The 17,167-nt window shown below is 40.0% G+C and overlaps 1 protein-coding gene across 3 annotated transcripts in view; it reads right to left on the reverse strand.

Moving 5' to 3' along the window:
* tmem269 (transmembrane protein 269) overlaps positions 1-17,167 on the reverse strand; it is a 98,161-nt gene that overhangs the window by 17,021 nt on the left and 63,973 nt on the right. For all 3 annotated transcript variants that reach the window (XM_043675516.2, XM_043675515.2, XM_043675520.2), the window contains one exon: positions 15,470-15,567. In XM_043675516.2, the coding sequence (XP_043531451.1) occupies positions 15,470-15,567 (98 nt within the window). The remainder of the gene's footprint in view (positions 1-15,469; positions 15,568-17,167) is intronic.

Consider the following 17,167-nt stretch of genomic DNA (forward strand, 5'->3'; position numbering starts at 1 on the left):
GCAGAAATGGTAGCTGTGTTTGAAATCTATTATCTGAAAATGTACACATTATTTATATAAGACAGATTATTCTCAAAGCATTGTGTAGGCGCCATTATAATAGTTACATGTAGTGTGAAAGTGGCATATCTGGATCATCTCACAGTTATTTAAGGAAAATAAATATAAATCAGCATTTTGATTTTTGTAAAACCAAATTTTTGTATCAAAAGCCTTGAATCATATTCTTCCAAAAATCTTTAAGATAGCTTGCAACTAAAAATACAAAGTAAGTTCAGCAAACCATTAACAGTATACAATGTGCAAAAAATGCAGTGCACGAGAGTGCAAAACCTGAACATACTGTTTTCTAAGCAACATCTCTACTTTATGGCCAGGTTTTGTTAGACTAACTCCAGGGATTCTGGAGAGAAAGACAGCAGAATTTACCTCCTACCTAATAGGACTTGGGTACTGTGGTGCAAAATTAGTTAATCACAGAACAATGGTAAGGGTTTCATCTGCCTCAAACAATTGATAAACATTGGTTTGTTTTACCTTGCAGGCCATTTCTTGTCATTCACAAAGATACATCTGAACAAATGTTCCTATTCAACAGCCAAAAATATTTAGTTCACACTTATTAAGGTTTTAAAATCAAAATGAAGTTCAACATCTTCAGACTGTAAACTCTGTCCTATTCTTTTGTGTCAAGTGCCAGTTAGTATCTTGTTCCCATCTCTTCATTTTCAGACAACTGACCTTCATTCTGCTATGAACACCTCATCCAGATGAATATCTTCTTTCTTTACCACTGCTGTTACCAACTCCTTTGCTTTTTGTTCATTAATTCTTTGGGACTTAATTCCTCCTGATCTCTAGCCAAACCCTGATCAGCCTTCATCTTTGTCAACAGCATAAAACTCATCACATTTCTATCTCTCCTGAAGAGGGAAAAGGGATACTTTGGGTGTTGGTCACTTTTCTGACTCCATTCAATCCAGTCGTCAGTGAGGAATGTCAAGGATGGCCTTCTCTCCAAGAATCCAATTTGAGGCCCTTAGGTGGCCAATTTACATGCAGATTTTATGTTCACAAGGGATCCAAGGTATAGGCTCAAAAGTGAAGTTTATGCCACATTTAGATTAAACACAGGCTCAAAGGGGTTAAGTGGTCTACTCCTGCTTCTACCTCTTATGATCATTCACTTGGCACCTCTGGATATAGATGCTTCAGCCTTAACTTCTGCAGCTTTGGGTGCCCTGATCAATATGGATGGGAGTCGAGTCGTCTCTTCTTTTCCACCATGATCAATGATTGGATGTGGCAGGACTGCTAATCTGATCTGTTGATTGCTAGACTCTTCGCTCTGTTTATTGCAAGCTGCTTCCCTGATTTGGCATGGACCTAGTCCTGTGTTGTAGCTTCACCAGGTTGATACTTAGGTTTAACACTGAATTTCTGCACTTTTCATTGAACCAAGTTGATTCCTTTGCTTGCTGGTCATGCAAATGAGAATGAGCCATTGGTTGGCTGGATTGGAATTAAAGACAATTCTGCTGTCTGACAGATGTTCAATTTTGACACTGATTTTTTCTTTAATCAATTACATTCAGTGGAGTGGTAGTGCCACACAGAATGATGGATGGTATCCTCACTGTGAAGATGGGCCTTTGCCTGCACGAGGTGCAGTTGTCACTCCTACTAACACTGTCGTGGATAGATGTATCTTCAACAGTAGATTAATGAGGATGAAGTCAAATAAGTCATTATGTTTTCCTTCCTGTTAGTTTGCCAAGTGATGGTACAGAGCTACTCTTGGTGACTGGCGGTAAAAAAAATTACTGCCACAATACCATCTGTGCCCTTCCTACCCACCATGCTGTTTCCAAGTTGCTTTCAATATGGAAAAGAGCTGATCCATGTTGTTGTGGTTCTGTTTGCCGAGCAGGGAATTTGTGTTGCAGACGTTTCATCCCCTCCGGCATTTATAGTGGTTTGTCACTGCCGCTTCCGGTTGTCAGTTCCAGCTGTCTACTGCAGTGGCCGGTATATTGGTCCAGGTCGATGCGTTTGTTGATAGAATCTGTGGATGAGTGCCATACAACTGAGGTGGTTGAGGGATGGTGTGAGTAGTCAGGAGGAGGTATCTTTCACATTTTTGTCCTGATGCCTTGGGATCTCATGGGATCTAGATTCAATGTTCAGGGCAATTATTTCTTGACTGTATATTACTGTGCAGCTACTTGTGGTGGATCTGTCCTGCCACTGATGAAGGACTCTCAAACATTGCTTATATTAGTGAAACTAGCTTTCAATTTCAGATTTATGAAATGAATTACATCAGCTGCTATAATGAGATTTTAACTTATGTCCCCAGAGAAGCAACTTGACCTCTGGACTGCTTGTCCAATAACATTACACATCTGTCTCCAGTGGAGACATTATTCTCAACGTTTTCCATGGATTTCATCTGATTTTTGTGGTTGCTTTGTTATCTCTTTATGATGTGAGATGAATTACAAAATCATCTGTCATTAGTGTTGAAATGTTCAAATGAGATGATGTTAAATTAATGTGAGCCCTTCTGTCATACAAGTCTGTTAATCACCACGAAACACAAGAGAGTGGTGATCAAGTGCAACGGCACTTCCAAGCACACTGAACACAATATTGAAAAGTCACAACCTATACTAGATTGGCATTTCCTTGATTTCATCAACCCGAAGATAGGACAAATAACCCTACTTTTTCTGAGCATTCCATTTCATTAGCTACTATAGGCTGCATAATGGCATCTTCTCAACACCCATCACCACCTTAGCAGGCCTACCACATCACCAGCTCTTTGAGACATCTCCCAACTGTTGTGAGCTCTCTTTTCCTGCAGCATAAAGAAAGGGTGATGCATGAGAAGAGTGCCCTTTCTCATTTACTTAACCATGATAGTGCTACAATCCTCAGCCCCGTTCCCTTCTCAATTTCACCTCATGTGGGAGGGTGGCTGACTTCTTAGTGATACAGTTGGTTACTTACTCTGACAATTTTAGGCAGGACTATGGACAAAGTCTGCTCAGCTCTCATACATGCTGTTGTAGGATTAGAGGCTGATCACCGAAGCCACACATTGCCAGACCTGATCAGTTCGAAGGGTCACCTGACTTGGATCATTAACTTTGTTTTTCTCTCTGCAAATGGTGCCAGACCTACCGATTTTTTCCAGCACTTTGTATTTTTGTTTGACTTCTGGCATCCACAATTCTTTGTTTTTGTTTATGTCTTATCTGACCATGGTTTTCTCTGCCACTGAACCCATGCCCTTCTCACCTGACTGCTGATCTCAATAAAAGAGCTGTGATGGAGGTTAGTTATTAAGTTTTGTTCGATTTCTTCAGTCAGAATCTGGGAAGAATATCTTTGTCTCTCAGTGATCTGCGGAAAGCCCATACTCACCTGTCTGTACCAATACTGGCCCTCTGTAACTTTCCTCTGCCATCTTTTTCAGTGAATAACAAGCTCAGTCTTGACTGGCACTGACTTTTTCACAGGGTTTCTGTTTCTATATTCTGCCTCAGACATCTCCAAGATGGATTAGGCACTATGATTTTAAAATTGATTGTGTCACTGAGGTGAATGTGACACAGGGTCGAGATCTGGAAATGTTTGGAGAATCAGATTTCTCACCCTAGTTGGAAGGGTCCACCCTTTCACATCCCACTTTTTCTGTACTTCATCAAATAGGGGTTCGGTTAGCTCAGTTAGGTGGAAAGCTGGTTCGTGATGTAGAGTTCCCGCATCATGAAGGACTTCCTTTTTCAACATCTCCCCTCACCTGAGGCATGGTGATTCTCAGGTTAAACCACCACCAGTTGTTTTTCTCTAACAAGAGAGCAGCCCATTGATCCAGTGGGACTATGGTTACTTTGTCTTTGTTACATCAGGGGCACCAGACCTAAAGCCGGCCTGTAGATAAAAGTGATGAAGTAAACTTGTTACAAACTGAACTGTTTTAATAGTGCCAGCAGAACACAAAGCTTTTGGTTTTTATTGTATGGATAGAAAAGAATTTAATAACATTTATTTTAGTTATTGTAGCTGCACAGAACCACCGCAGAATTCCACAGCTTCAGGTAAGCTTCTAAAATGTAAGGAATATTTTAACCAGTGCTTTGCATCAATGTTTTTATTCCGACCAAGATGGTGGATGAGTAGGACACTTCAGCCGGAACTTGTCTGCTCCGGCCGTTCTTTTTTTTCCGCCCCTTGATTTTTTTCCTCCTTCTTTCCTGGCCTCCAGTGACAACTCCTGGCCTAGTATGGCAGCCTCCCAGCATGGTACACAGGTAGTCTTTCAACATTGTGGTCTGGAGTAATCTCCCAGCCTTGATCCTCAAGGTGAAAGCTGACACAGTCTGGAGCCAAGGCCCTAAGTTGACTAGAGGCTAGGTGTCAGTAGGGTATGCATTGGAAGATCACTGTTCTTGATTTTTATTTCTGCAATGCTGGACATTTTATTTCTGTATTTTCTTAGATCTTGTAACTAAAAGCTGTACCTAGGAACCTTTCCACTTAAGAAGGCACTGTAAATGACAATGTATAAACTTTTCACTGTACTCATTGAGTATATATAACAATAAAGCTAATTAATTAATTCCTGTTTACTCTTGAACACATTTTAATTTTTATGTATGCATGTTGCAGTTGACACTACGATCGCAAATATCAAAATAGAAGCATATCTAAATTTGAGGAACTAAAGGGGTTTCAAACCAGGTCATACTGATGCCCAGGGTGACATTTATTTGAGGTTGTTTGAAAACATGGCAACTGTCTACATGAGCTTATGTCTACATGAGCTGTTTTGTTACAGACTTGACAACATGCCAATTCGGATGACTGGAGAGAAGCTAACACACCACAATTCAAACAAAAAAGACAAGTCAGAACAGGTAAATTGTACATTCCATTACAACTGACGTCAGGAAAGATGCCAGAAGGGATCATTAGGAATGCTCTGTATGACCACTGTAGTTCTGTCCCATTTGACCTCCTTTTTTTGTGATACCATGTATATAGACTATCAGCTCAAGTTAGTGACTTAAATGTTTTCGCCATCCATTGGCTGACTGAAGGACATTGTGCTGGTGCATTAGAGAACCACACAGCCTCTACTGCTCAGTGCAGCCTATAAATATGTGGCTACACGTTCATTGTACCTCCTGATTAGTCAATTGCAAAGCAGTAATGACTTCGTTTTTGATCGCCACCAGATTTTCTGAGAATTCAAATTGCCATTACAATCTCTGCTGTAGACATCCCTAGATGATCCACTAAGGCAGAACACAATGCCTCCGTTTTATGCTTTCTTAATAAGAACTCCACACATGCAGTTTATGGTGTGCAGGTTCATTAACAATTCCAATTAACTGCCATGGTCCAACAGAAACCTTCTTTTAAAAGCTGATCCATTCATTACAGAGTTGCTTGGTAGTCCTGATCTAAGAATAAAATGTTTAAAATCAGAAAATGCATTTAAATCGGGTAGATTGAATGCCAAAAGATGTGTCTTTCTGGTGAAACAGGCAGCAAAATGGCACAGAAAAATAAGTTAAATGTGACAAAGTAAGCAATAGATAATAGAATGAAAAAGAGAATGACAAAAGACAAATAAAATTGGATCATTGAAAGTAAGATTGGATGATGGCAGGACGACTAAGGCTACATTGTTTACAAAGGTGTTTCAAATTTCTTTTTGGTTCAGTATGCAATAGAGGGAAAGACAAGTTCTTTTCTCATTTAGGAAATACAGAATGCTGCAGAGTAAAGTTTTATGCTTTTCATATTAACTTTAAGGCAAATAAATTTTAGGAGATGGATATTTGGCATCCTCGAGGGAAACAATGGACGAAATTGCAGATCTTCCAAAACACTCAGAATACGGCCAAGGTACGTAGGGAGCAGAACAGCAATTTCTCAGATAAAAAGTAGAAGTTACCCAGGCACTACAGATAAGGGAGTTCACTACAACTGTTATGGCAGAGTTTGGAAGAACACATTATTTCCTTTTGCTAGTCCCACTCTTCCACTGGTCACAAGAGGTCTTAAATTTAACCTGGTTGGTGAAATGGCCAATTATACAGAGCTCAGAATGTCAGATTTAGTATTTAACAACAAGTCAGCCAGTTTCTTTGGTCAACAATAAATAACTGATCTATTACCAAAAACAATTTACACAATCAAAGATGAAAAACTTACTGAGCAATAGTTTGGATTATGTATATATGGTAAAAACAACGACTGCAGATGCTGGAAACCAGATTCTGGATTAGTGGTGCTGGAAGAGCACAGCAGTTCAGGCAGCATCCGAGGAGCAGTAAAATCGACGTTTCGGGCAAAAGCCCCTCATCAGGAATATGTAAATATATATACCTACAGTCTTTTAAAAAAATCATAACATATACAAGTATGAGTTGAAAAATACATATTCTGCAGTTTTATCATTACAGTACATTAGGCCCAAGTAGCAAATAAACCAATGAAAAAGTCATGGATTGTACTGATTCAGAAAGTAATCTATATATACAAGCTGCTGGCACTGGGAGTCTTCCTGCAGCAAATGTAGGTGGCCGAATTCCCCTTGCTTCATATGGCGTGTTACAGTCCAAGAAAATTCTCTTCTGGAACTTGGAATGTTAAAGATTACTTTTGGTAGGCTTTCATATCAAACACTACTGAGAGAGATTGCAAAGGAAAAAGAAAGGAGCAACAGGCTGTTGTCTCTGAGACAAATCTCAAATTCCCACTCAGTCTTATCGCACTGTCAAATTGGGCCTGTGACTCTTTTCTGGAGGTTTTCCAGACTCCATCTAAGCTCCCTGTACCCAGCATTTTTTCCTTAACAAAGTGTTCTTTGTATAACCATCAATATATATTTTAATGGATCCACACAATGTTTTAAAAGAATATATATATATATATATATATATATAAATAAATGGACCACATCTCTTCACAACATAGCATGTAATGCAGCCCAAAGGCTCTACGCCAGTGCTTACGGTCCATGCAAGTCTCTTCCCACAGTAATTGCAGTTTACTCAGCAAGATATTCTTCTACTTTGTTTCTTTCTTGTGTACTTTAAATAAACTTATCATAGAATCATTGAATCTCTATAGTGTGGAAACAGACCTTTCGGTCCAATAAATTCACACTGACCCTCTGAACAGTGACCCACCCAGACCCATTCCCCTACCCTATTACCCTAGATTTACCCCTGACTAATGCACCTAAGCTACACATCCCTGAACACTATGGGCAACTTAGCATGGCCAGTTCACCTAACCTGCACATTTTTGGATTGTGGGAGGAAACAGCAGCACCAGGAGGAAACACACGCAGACACAGGGAAAATGTGCAAACTTCACACAGACAGTCACCAGAGAGTGGAATCAAAACCAGATCCCTGGTGCTGAGAGGCAGCAGTGCTAACCACTGAGCCACCATGCTGCCCCATTATGTTGGTCACTTCCACCACTGCAAGTATTAACATCTAGGAGTAAAGAAGCTCATGATTTTGAACCATAAAATTCCTACACTGCAATTTGACCCATCGAGTCTGCTCCAACCCTCCGAAGTGCATCCCACCCAGAATCTATCCCCCCTAGCACCCTATTTCCCATGGCTAATCCACCTAACCTAAATTTATCAATGACTATTTTATATTTATGTCCCTGAATTTTGGACTACTTCATCAATGAAAACATCTCTGTCTATTCCACTGCACCCATTCATAATATTAAATTCTTCTGTAAGAACACCACTCAGACTTCTCTTTTCTGGAGTAATGAGTCTAAGCCTGTCCATTCTTTCCTAATTGTTATACCCTTCATAGGTTTGATGATGTTCTTCCAAATTCTTTCTGCACTTTATCCAGTTTTGCGATAGTCCTTTCCTCCCTAATACACAAAGTATATGCATCATAATCCATGTTAATGTCAAGTACAATCTATCTGCATTTGATTTTTGTTCCTTTAGGAATGAACATCCTTTAGATGTTTACTCCATTTTTAAAGCTATGCTAACATTTGCTGTTACTTCAAATAAATTGTGAATGGGTCCTCTTAGATCCTTTTGCGCCTTGAACACAAGTTCTATTTCATTTCTAATTCATTCCTCTTAATAAAATACACCACTTCACATTTATCGATATTGCAATGAATTTGTTATTTACACACTCATGCTGCAAGTTTGGTATCTTAATATTTAGTCATAGATATGTAAAGCACAGAAACAGAGCCTTCAGTCCAACTTGGACGAGAAAGTGAGGACTGCAGATGCTGAGTTGAGTGTGGTGCTGGCAAAGCACAGCAGGTCAGGCAGCCTCTGAGGAGAAGGAGAATTGACGTTTTGGGCATCGGCCCTTCATCAGGAATCATCAGGATTATGCCCAAAAGTCGATTCTGCTGCTCCACGGATGTTGCCTGACCTATTATGCTTTTCTAGCACCATACTCTCAACTCTGATCTCCAGCATCTGCAGTCCTCACTTTCTCCTTGCATATTCATGTGCTCATCTAAAAATTCCTTAAATAAAGGATTGTATTTGTATCTGCCACACCACCACCCCTGATAGCATGTTCCAAACTATTACTACTCTTGGTGCTTTTAAATGCATGCACCCTAGTATTAGAAATTTCAAATCTGGGGAAAAAAATTCTTACTGTCAACCCTATCTAAGCATCTAAATTTTGGGAGACTTGATCAAGTCTCCCGTTAGCCTCCACTAATCCGGAGAAAACAACCAGAGATTTTCTAGCCTCTCCTCATAGCTCACACCCTGTAATTCAGGCAGCATCCTGGTAAACTCTTCTGCATCCTCTCCAAAGGTCCCACATCCTTCCTGTAATGTGGCAAGCAGAACTGAAAGCAGTACTCTAAGTGTGGCTTAACCAAAGTCTTATAAAATTGCAACAGGACATCCTGACCTTTGTACTCAATTCCCCGACCAATAAAGACAAGCATGCCATTTGCCTTCTTTACCACACTATCTAACTTGAGTGGCCACCTTCAAGGAGCTAAGGACTTGAACCTCAAGATACCCCTGTATATGAATGCTGTTCAGGATCCTGCTATTAACTATACACTTTTCCTTAACAGTTGATCTGCCAAAGTGCAGCACCTCACACATACCCACATTAAACTTCATCTGCCAGTTCTCCACCCATATCTGCAACTGATCAATATGCCATTGTATCCTTTGACAACTGTCTACACTATCCACAACTCCTACGATCTTTGTATTGTCGTGCAAATTCACACATCTACACTTTCATCCAAGTCATTTATAAATATCACAAACAGCAGGGGTCCCAGAATGAATTGCTGCGGAACACCGCTAGACATTGACCTCCAGCCAGAAAAACACCCATCCACCATTACCTTCCACTCTAACTTCTATGGACAAACCAATTATGAATCCAAGTCACGGTGGATCCCATTCATCTTGATCTTTTGAATAAACCCACCATCAGGAACCTCATCAAAAGCCTTACTAAAATTCACATAGACAACATCTAATGCTCTACCTCATCAATCACCTTTGTCATCTTCTTGGAAAATTCATTCAAGTTAGTAAGACATGACTAGCCCCAGACAAAGCCATGCTGACTATCCCTAATTAGGCCATGCTTTTCCAAATGCTCATCAACCCTTTCCCTCATAATTCTCTCTAATAGCTTCCCAACAACCAATGTAAGACTCACTAGTCTTTAGTTTCCCTGTTTCCCTCCTTGAGCAGAGGAACAACATTAGCTACTCGCCAGTCCTCTGGAACCTCTGCAGTGACTAACAAGGATACAAAGATCTTGGTCAAGGCTCCAGCAATCTCTTTTCTTGACTTTTTCAATAACCTGGGGTACATATCATAGAGTATTAGCGACTTATCCACCTTAATTCTCTTCAAGAGACTCAACACCACTTTTTTGTTGATCTCACAATGCCCTAGCATGTTAGCATACTCCACACAAATTTCACTATCCTCCATATCCTTCACTTGAGTGAATACTGATGCAAAGTACTCATTTAGGATCCTGCCCACATCCTCGGCCTCCAAGCACAAGGTCTGTCCTTTATCCTTGAGTGGTCCTATCTTCTTCCTTGCTATCATCTTATTTTTAATACTGGTATAGAATGCCTTGGGATTCTCTTTAACGCTACCTGCCAAGGTCCCTTCTTGCTCTTCTAATTCCCTCCTTGAGATCCTTCCTGCTTTCTTTATATTTAGATTAGATTAGATTAGATTACAGTGTGGAAACAGGCCCTTCGGCCCAACAAGTCCACACCGACCCGCCGAAGCGAAACCCACCCCTACCCCTACATTTTGCCCCTTACCTAACACTACAGGCAATTTAGTATGGCCAATTCACCTGACCCTGCACATCTTTGGACTGTGGGAGGAAACCGGAGCACCCGGAGGAAACCCACGCAGACACAGGGAGAACGTGCAAACTCCCAGGCCCTGGGATTTCTCACAGGCCCTGTCAGATTTTAGCTTTCTAAACCTTACGTATGAATCTGTTTTCCTTTTGACTAAATTCACGACCTCCCTTTTCTCCAAGGATCCCTCACCTTGCCATCCTTGTCCTTTCTCCTTACTGGAACATGCTGGCCCTAAACTCTCATCAGGTCTATAAACAATTCCCACATGTCAAATGTGGATTTGCCTGATAACAGCTCCTCCCAATTAACACTCACTGGCTCCTACTTAATACGCACGTAATTTGCCTTCCCCAAATTTAGTACCTTCCTGCAAGGTCCTGATGTATCCTTGTTCATAGCTATCTTAAAACTGGAGTTGTGATCACTGTTTCCAAAATGCTCTCCCACTGAAAAGTCAGTCACCTTGCCAGGCTCATTAGCCAAGACAATATGGTCCCTCCTCCAGTTGGATTATCCAGATACTGTTTCAAGAAATCCTCTCGGATGCACTTAAACTCTGTCTCACCTAAGCCTCTTGCTCTAAGGGACAGAATCTACAGTACCATTCATGATTCCTCAGATACAAAAGCAGTCTGTGTCCATGTGCAACCTGGAAAATGTCCAGGCTTGGGCTGAAAAGTGGCAAATAACAACATTTGCGCCAGAAAACGTGCTCAGCATTGATCAATAAGATTCAATGGCATTACTTTCACTGAAATCCCCCATTATCAACATCCTGGGGTTGCCATCAACCAGAAACTTAATTGGCTGAGCCGTACAAATAAATACTGCGATTTCAAGAGCAGGTCAGGGGCAAGGAAATACCTGCTTTCCCACTTCAAAGCCTGTCTGCCACCTTCAAAGCACACGTTAAGAATATGATGGAATAATCCATACTTGCCTAGGTCAATGCAGCTTCAACACTCAAGAAACTTGACACCATCCAAGAAAAAGAAACAAGTCTGTTGAGCACATATATTCACACTCTCCTCTAATATTGTTTAGTATCAGCAGTGCGTACAATTTACGAAGTTTGCTGCAGAAATTCACTAAGGTTCTTTAATACAACACCTTTGAAACCCATCATAACACCCTTTGAAGGATAAGTGCAGGGGATACATGGAAATACCATCACCTGCAAGTTGCCCTCCAAGCTACTCACCATCCTGACTTGGCAATATGTTCCTGATGCTCCAATGTCATTGGGAAAAAATCTTGGAATCTCTCCTCAACATCGTTGGGATCTACCTACAGCAAATGGACTGTAGCAGCTCACCACCACTTTCTCAAGAGTAATTAGAGATAGACTATCAATGCCTGCTCAGTCTGCGAAGCCCACATCACATGAATGAATTAAAATAAAGTATTCTCTGGCTCTATAAGAGCAATTCCAATTCCCAGTCTCCTGCCCTTCTCCTCGTAAACAATCTTTCTCCCTTCAAGTTATTATTCAGTGCTCTCCACCACATCCCCAGGAAATGCACTCCTAATTCAAACAATTATCCTCATTTGACCATTGCTCCTTTTGCTGATCACCTTAAATCAGAATCCACTGGTTTTCTATCCTTCCTCCAGCGGGTAACAGTTCCTCCATTTTCACTCCATCTGAACAGTGCACGAATTTAGACCTCTACCAATTCTCTTTGCTAAGAAGTACAGCTCTAGCTTCTTCAATGTATCCACATTACTGAAGTTCCTCATCCCTGGAATCATGCTTGTGAATCTTTGTTGCATATTCTATAATGCCTTTACACACTAAACAGTGGTGCCCAGAACAACATATGGAACAGAAATGCACCCATTCTAATTGACACTGAATTCAGAAAACTACTTCCCTTCTGCTGGTCCTCTTCTCCCAACTCTCTGTTGGCCAATGCTCAAAGGCAAGCCATGGGAAAAAGGTATGAGGATATTCAAAGTCAGTCCAAAGCACTGAAACATTAACACCACTGACTAGGAGGAGAAAGCTGCTGACCATTCAGCATGGCATCTCGGATCCATCAAGGCACAATTCATATTGAGGCTTAACAACTTGACTGTGAAGTGCAATGATAGAGGAATGTAAAGGGAGCCAATCCAGGCATGTGAATTCTATTTGCCCTTGAAATAATCTGCCAACCCTGTGGAAAACCCTGTAGATCAAACATTGGGTTTCTCAGGCATCTAGGAATCATTGAGCTTGACAAATGTCATCCTTGATTTTGTGGGACTGCTGTTGCCACCAACATAAAAGCAAGTGCATGTTTCATTTCCTTCTGTAACTGGTGTCTGAAACAGTGATGCAATGAAATGTTTCGCATTAGTTTTGAGATATTTCAATTCTGTGAAGAGGGTCTAGCAGTTATTTTTGGATTTCCGTAGTGGTAGCTTGGAAGTAGCAGAACCAGTCACGACAGAGAGAGTCCAAAAGGAGGGTTTCATAAGGACATCATTGTAGCCAACTGTCTAGCTCATATTTTGCAAAACACAGAAACCTTGACGTGGATCCAGAAATCATAATGCTCAAATGAAAATTCAAACTGAGCAAGTTATACAACTTTGTTGAAGTGGAGCAGTGCAATCTATTGAGGTAAACTGACCAGGCAGCTTTTATTTCTGCTGGTTACTGACCAAATATTAAAGCACTGGAATCCTGTTTGAATCCACTTTTAAGGTGGGAAACAATGTCACAATATACTAAGGAGTTACATTGGCGCCTATTTTTGCCCATGAAGTTGTTGACTACTTTTGCTGGCACAGCAATGCTTGGAAACTGTTTATAGACAGGTTAAATCTGAAGCATATAACCTCAAAAATAATATATTGCCATGGCCAGAGGGCATGAAGAGAATCCCAAAGAAAACTATTTTCTTCTCTACATTAGTGTTTAAATTCTTTTTTGCTTTTAAAAATGGAAAATCTTGCTGGAATTATAAAAATAGACAAGGCTGATCCCACAATCATATTTTCAGAAGCTTCTGAACCCTCTGCATTGAACTGACATTCCATCAAAAGCTGACAAAGGACTTTGACATAAGTTGCTTACTTCTAGCCAGTTCTGGGCAAAGAAAAACATCAAGGCTCCTTATTCTAAGATGGGTGCTAATGCTGGGTGAGGTGGTAATATAGTGATAATGCACCATTAATCCAGTATCCCACGCTAACATTGAGAGGACATGGGTTCAAATCCCACTTAAGCAAATTGTGGAAGTAGAATTTGATAAAACCTGAAATTAAAGCTAAAAGCTACTCTAAAAGCAACCATGTAACCACTGTCAATTACTGCAAAAACTCATTGGATTCATTAATGTCCTTTAGGGAAGGACAGCTGTCATCCTTAACTAGTCTAGCCCATACGTGGCTCCAGACCCATAATAATGAGGTAAAAGGGCTTTTGCCCGAAACGTTGATTTTGCTGCTCCTCGGATGCTGCCTGAATTGCTGTGCTCTTCCAGCACCACTAACCCATAATAATGAGGCCAAGTTAATTGGATGGGTAATAAACAATGGCATAGCTAGCAACACCCACACCTCAGGAACAGCTTGCAATGGAAACTCTAGCGGGGGAGCGATTAACTTACCAACCTTTCAATTAGCCCACCAAGATGGGTCTTCAGCACCTGAAATGCCTGTCTTTGTCAAATGACTGAAATCTAAGCTTGCTGAAATACTTAATTGTATAATTTGGGAATTCCACGTTCTTTGCTGTTTGACCTCCAGACTGCAAGGAAGCCTTCTGTATGAGTAGCAGACTACCTCAGATCCCCAACTCTATCCAAGTTGCGGACTGGAGAGAAGCTGCAAAGAGGAAAGTGACTGGGCTCAATTCACTGAGGAAATATCATTTAACAAAGAATTTTCAGGTGAACTGATTTTTAGCAGCTCTGGATTTACAAAAACTTATCACTTATAATCCATCTGCTCTGTGGTCCTCCATGGTTTGCTACGTGCTTTATGAGTGTGACTGAAATAGTGAATACATTGAACATTCTGCTTTGTTAATAAATCCTATCGTTCATTTCATTGTCAGATTTATGATGTGTGTTCATATAAAAAATTGAATCCAAAAGCCAGGGTATGGGGAACAGCCTCAGTAAGGGACAGGAGTAAAGCAAAGAACATGTCACTATCTTGGGCTTAAGAGAGGAGAAACAATTAATTTAAATTCATTCCATTCTTCTTTCGTTTGTGAAATAAGATGGCCACTGACTGAGTTGGAACCGAGTTGATCCCCACTTACAAAATGGACTGAACTAGCTTTAAAATTAGAAGTGGGTAGGCTGTGGTCAGGCTTGCGATTTTTAAATTTTAACATCCCACCTGACATGAACCCATGTCTTTTGTAGTTTAAATGAGCCCCATTAAGACAAAACATATTTGAGTGTCAAACTTCATTTTTAAGTGTCATCAGTTTTTGTCTGCTTATTTCTTTGGCCTTGATATCTGTGCTGGAAGCATGGAAATTGAACTTTCATTGCATGTCTGACCAAGTTATGCAGTGAAAGCAGCTTCAAGGAATTTCCTAATTATTGCCACTAACTGAAAGAATTCATTGTGAAAGGAGTTATAAATTAAGAAATTAATTGGTAGGCTCAATTTTTTTTTGCTAGGTAGTAGGTGTCTGCAAATCATGTAACAGAAGTGATGATAACTGGTTGTGTTTTCAAGGGATGAGAAAATGCACTTGGTATGAGAATTTTCTATTGTGTTTAGACATTTTTCTTGAGTATTGAAATGCTATTTTGAGCACGACAGCAGAAAATGCAGATGTAGAAATATAAATCTGCATTTATATTTCCTTTTGCTCGATAGCTTGCTGGTAATTTAAGAAAAGGGAGAGGAGCACCATTTTCAAAATTGTAACTTAACAACTACTAAAAATACACACGTTATTAATGAGCAGAAATAATGCTCAACCCTTCAACTTGGTCTAAGGTAAGCTTTTTCTCCAATATTACTGCAACATAGGTCACTCCAGTATTTATGGAGATGATGTAACTGAAAGCTCTGCGAGCCTGTTAGAGTCTGAACTTACCAAGAACGGAACATGCATTAAGTTGTCTTGCAACAGCTCCATCAGCTAGGTCAAGCAGAAACCCAAAAAAGAGAAGCCAGCAAGCGCAATGGTGGTGCCTACGGAATAATTAAAGAAATTATTAAATAAAATACTGCTGTTAAAATATCATTTTTAATCGAAACATACATCTAAAGTTCAAGGAATCATTTTGAGGGTGTTGAAAACTTTTAAGTATATATTGTAATCTTTGCACTATTATTTTATTAGTACTCAGACTAAACAGTATTTTATACCCACCCTCAACCATGGCTATTACTCTACTCAATCTAGATTCAATTCACAAACTGTGACAAGTTAGTGAATGTCATTTGGGACAGTAGTCTGATTTTAAAATCCACTAATTTTTTTTCCACACCTGTAACATCAGTCCTTATTTGCTGCTATTTAGAGTGTCATAGTTAAACAGCACTTGAAGAGACCCTTCAGCCCAGGTCTGTGCTGACCCTCCTATGCTATTCCCACTTACCAGCACTTGACCAACACCCTTGAAATGTTATGACATTTCAAATGCTATTCCACATACTTTTTCTGAAAAAAAAAATTTGAGAGGTTCCAATTTGCAATATCTTTTGAAACAGTGGATTCCTCCCAATACCCTTCAGATGAAAAAGGTTTTCCTCAAATCCTGGCTAAACCTCCTCCCCTTCACCTTAAAATTATGTCCCCTGTTATTGACCCTTTAACTAAGGGAAATAACTGCTTCCTATTCACACCCTCAATCTCATACACCTAAATCAGGACTCCCTCAGCCTTCTCTGCTTCAAAGAAAACAACCCGAGCTTATCCAGCCTCTCTTCATAGCTAAAATGTTCCATCTCAAGCAACATCCTGATGAATCTCCTCAGCACCCTCCAGTCCAGATGCATCCTTCTTAGAATGAGGCAACCATGTAGCTATTCCAAATGTGGAAGTAAATGCAGATTTTGTACACACATTTAGCCAATCTGGTCATTTCACTCAAATTACTTATTTGAGGAATGAAGGATGCTGTGGCTATGGAGAGAATGCAATGAAGGTTTACCAGAGTCATTTCTGGGATGGCAGAACTAACTTATGAAGTGAGACTGAAATTGGCTAGGACTATATCTACTGGAGTTTAGAAAAATGAGAGGGGAGGAATCGCCTAGAAACCTAAAAAAATTCTAACAGTATAGGGTAAACACAATTAGGATGTTTCCCATGACCGAGGAGTTAGAATCAGGTGTAACAGTTTAAGAATACAGAATAGGTGTTAGGGTTACAGTGTTGAGCCTGTGGAATTCTCTACCACATAAACAGCATCTCTTGACACATTAAAATAATCTAGGATGGGATTCTCATGTGTTAATAGAGATGAAAAGGAATCGAGAATTTTAAAAAATAATTTGAAAGTTATACAAAAAAAATTCAATATCTCCCTGACAGGTTTTCAATTGTGACAAGGCTTACATCTCTTCTGAGGTTGGGGTCATATTGTAAACCTTATAGGATTCCTTTTCTCCACTCTGCTACTTTCATAAGCTGCTATGCATATGAAAGCCCCTATAAAGAAAATGTGGCTTAATTTGAGAACATGTGAACAATAGAGAAAGCTAGTCTTAAAGTCAGCAACATTCTGACATGCAAGTGTTAAATACAGTTCAAATGTCAATATGTTATGTTGTTTTATTATGTACA

Source organism: Chiloscyllium plagiosum, unplaced genomic scaffold (assembly GCF_037043375.1).
Source record: "Chiloscyllium plagiosum isolate Xiang-an unplaced genomic scaffold, Cpla_swu_hap1 HiC_scaffold_37, whole genome shotgun sequence".
Taxonomy (NCBI): domain Eukaryota; kingdom Metazoa; phylum Chordata; class Chondrichthyes; order Orectolobiformes; family Hemiscylliidae; genus Chiloscyllium; species Chiloscyllium plagiosum.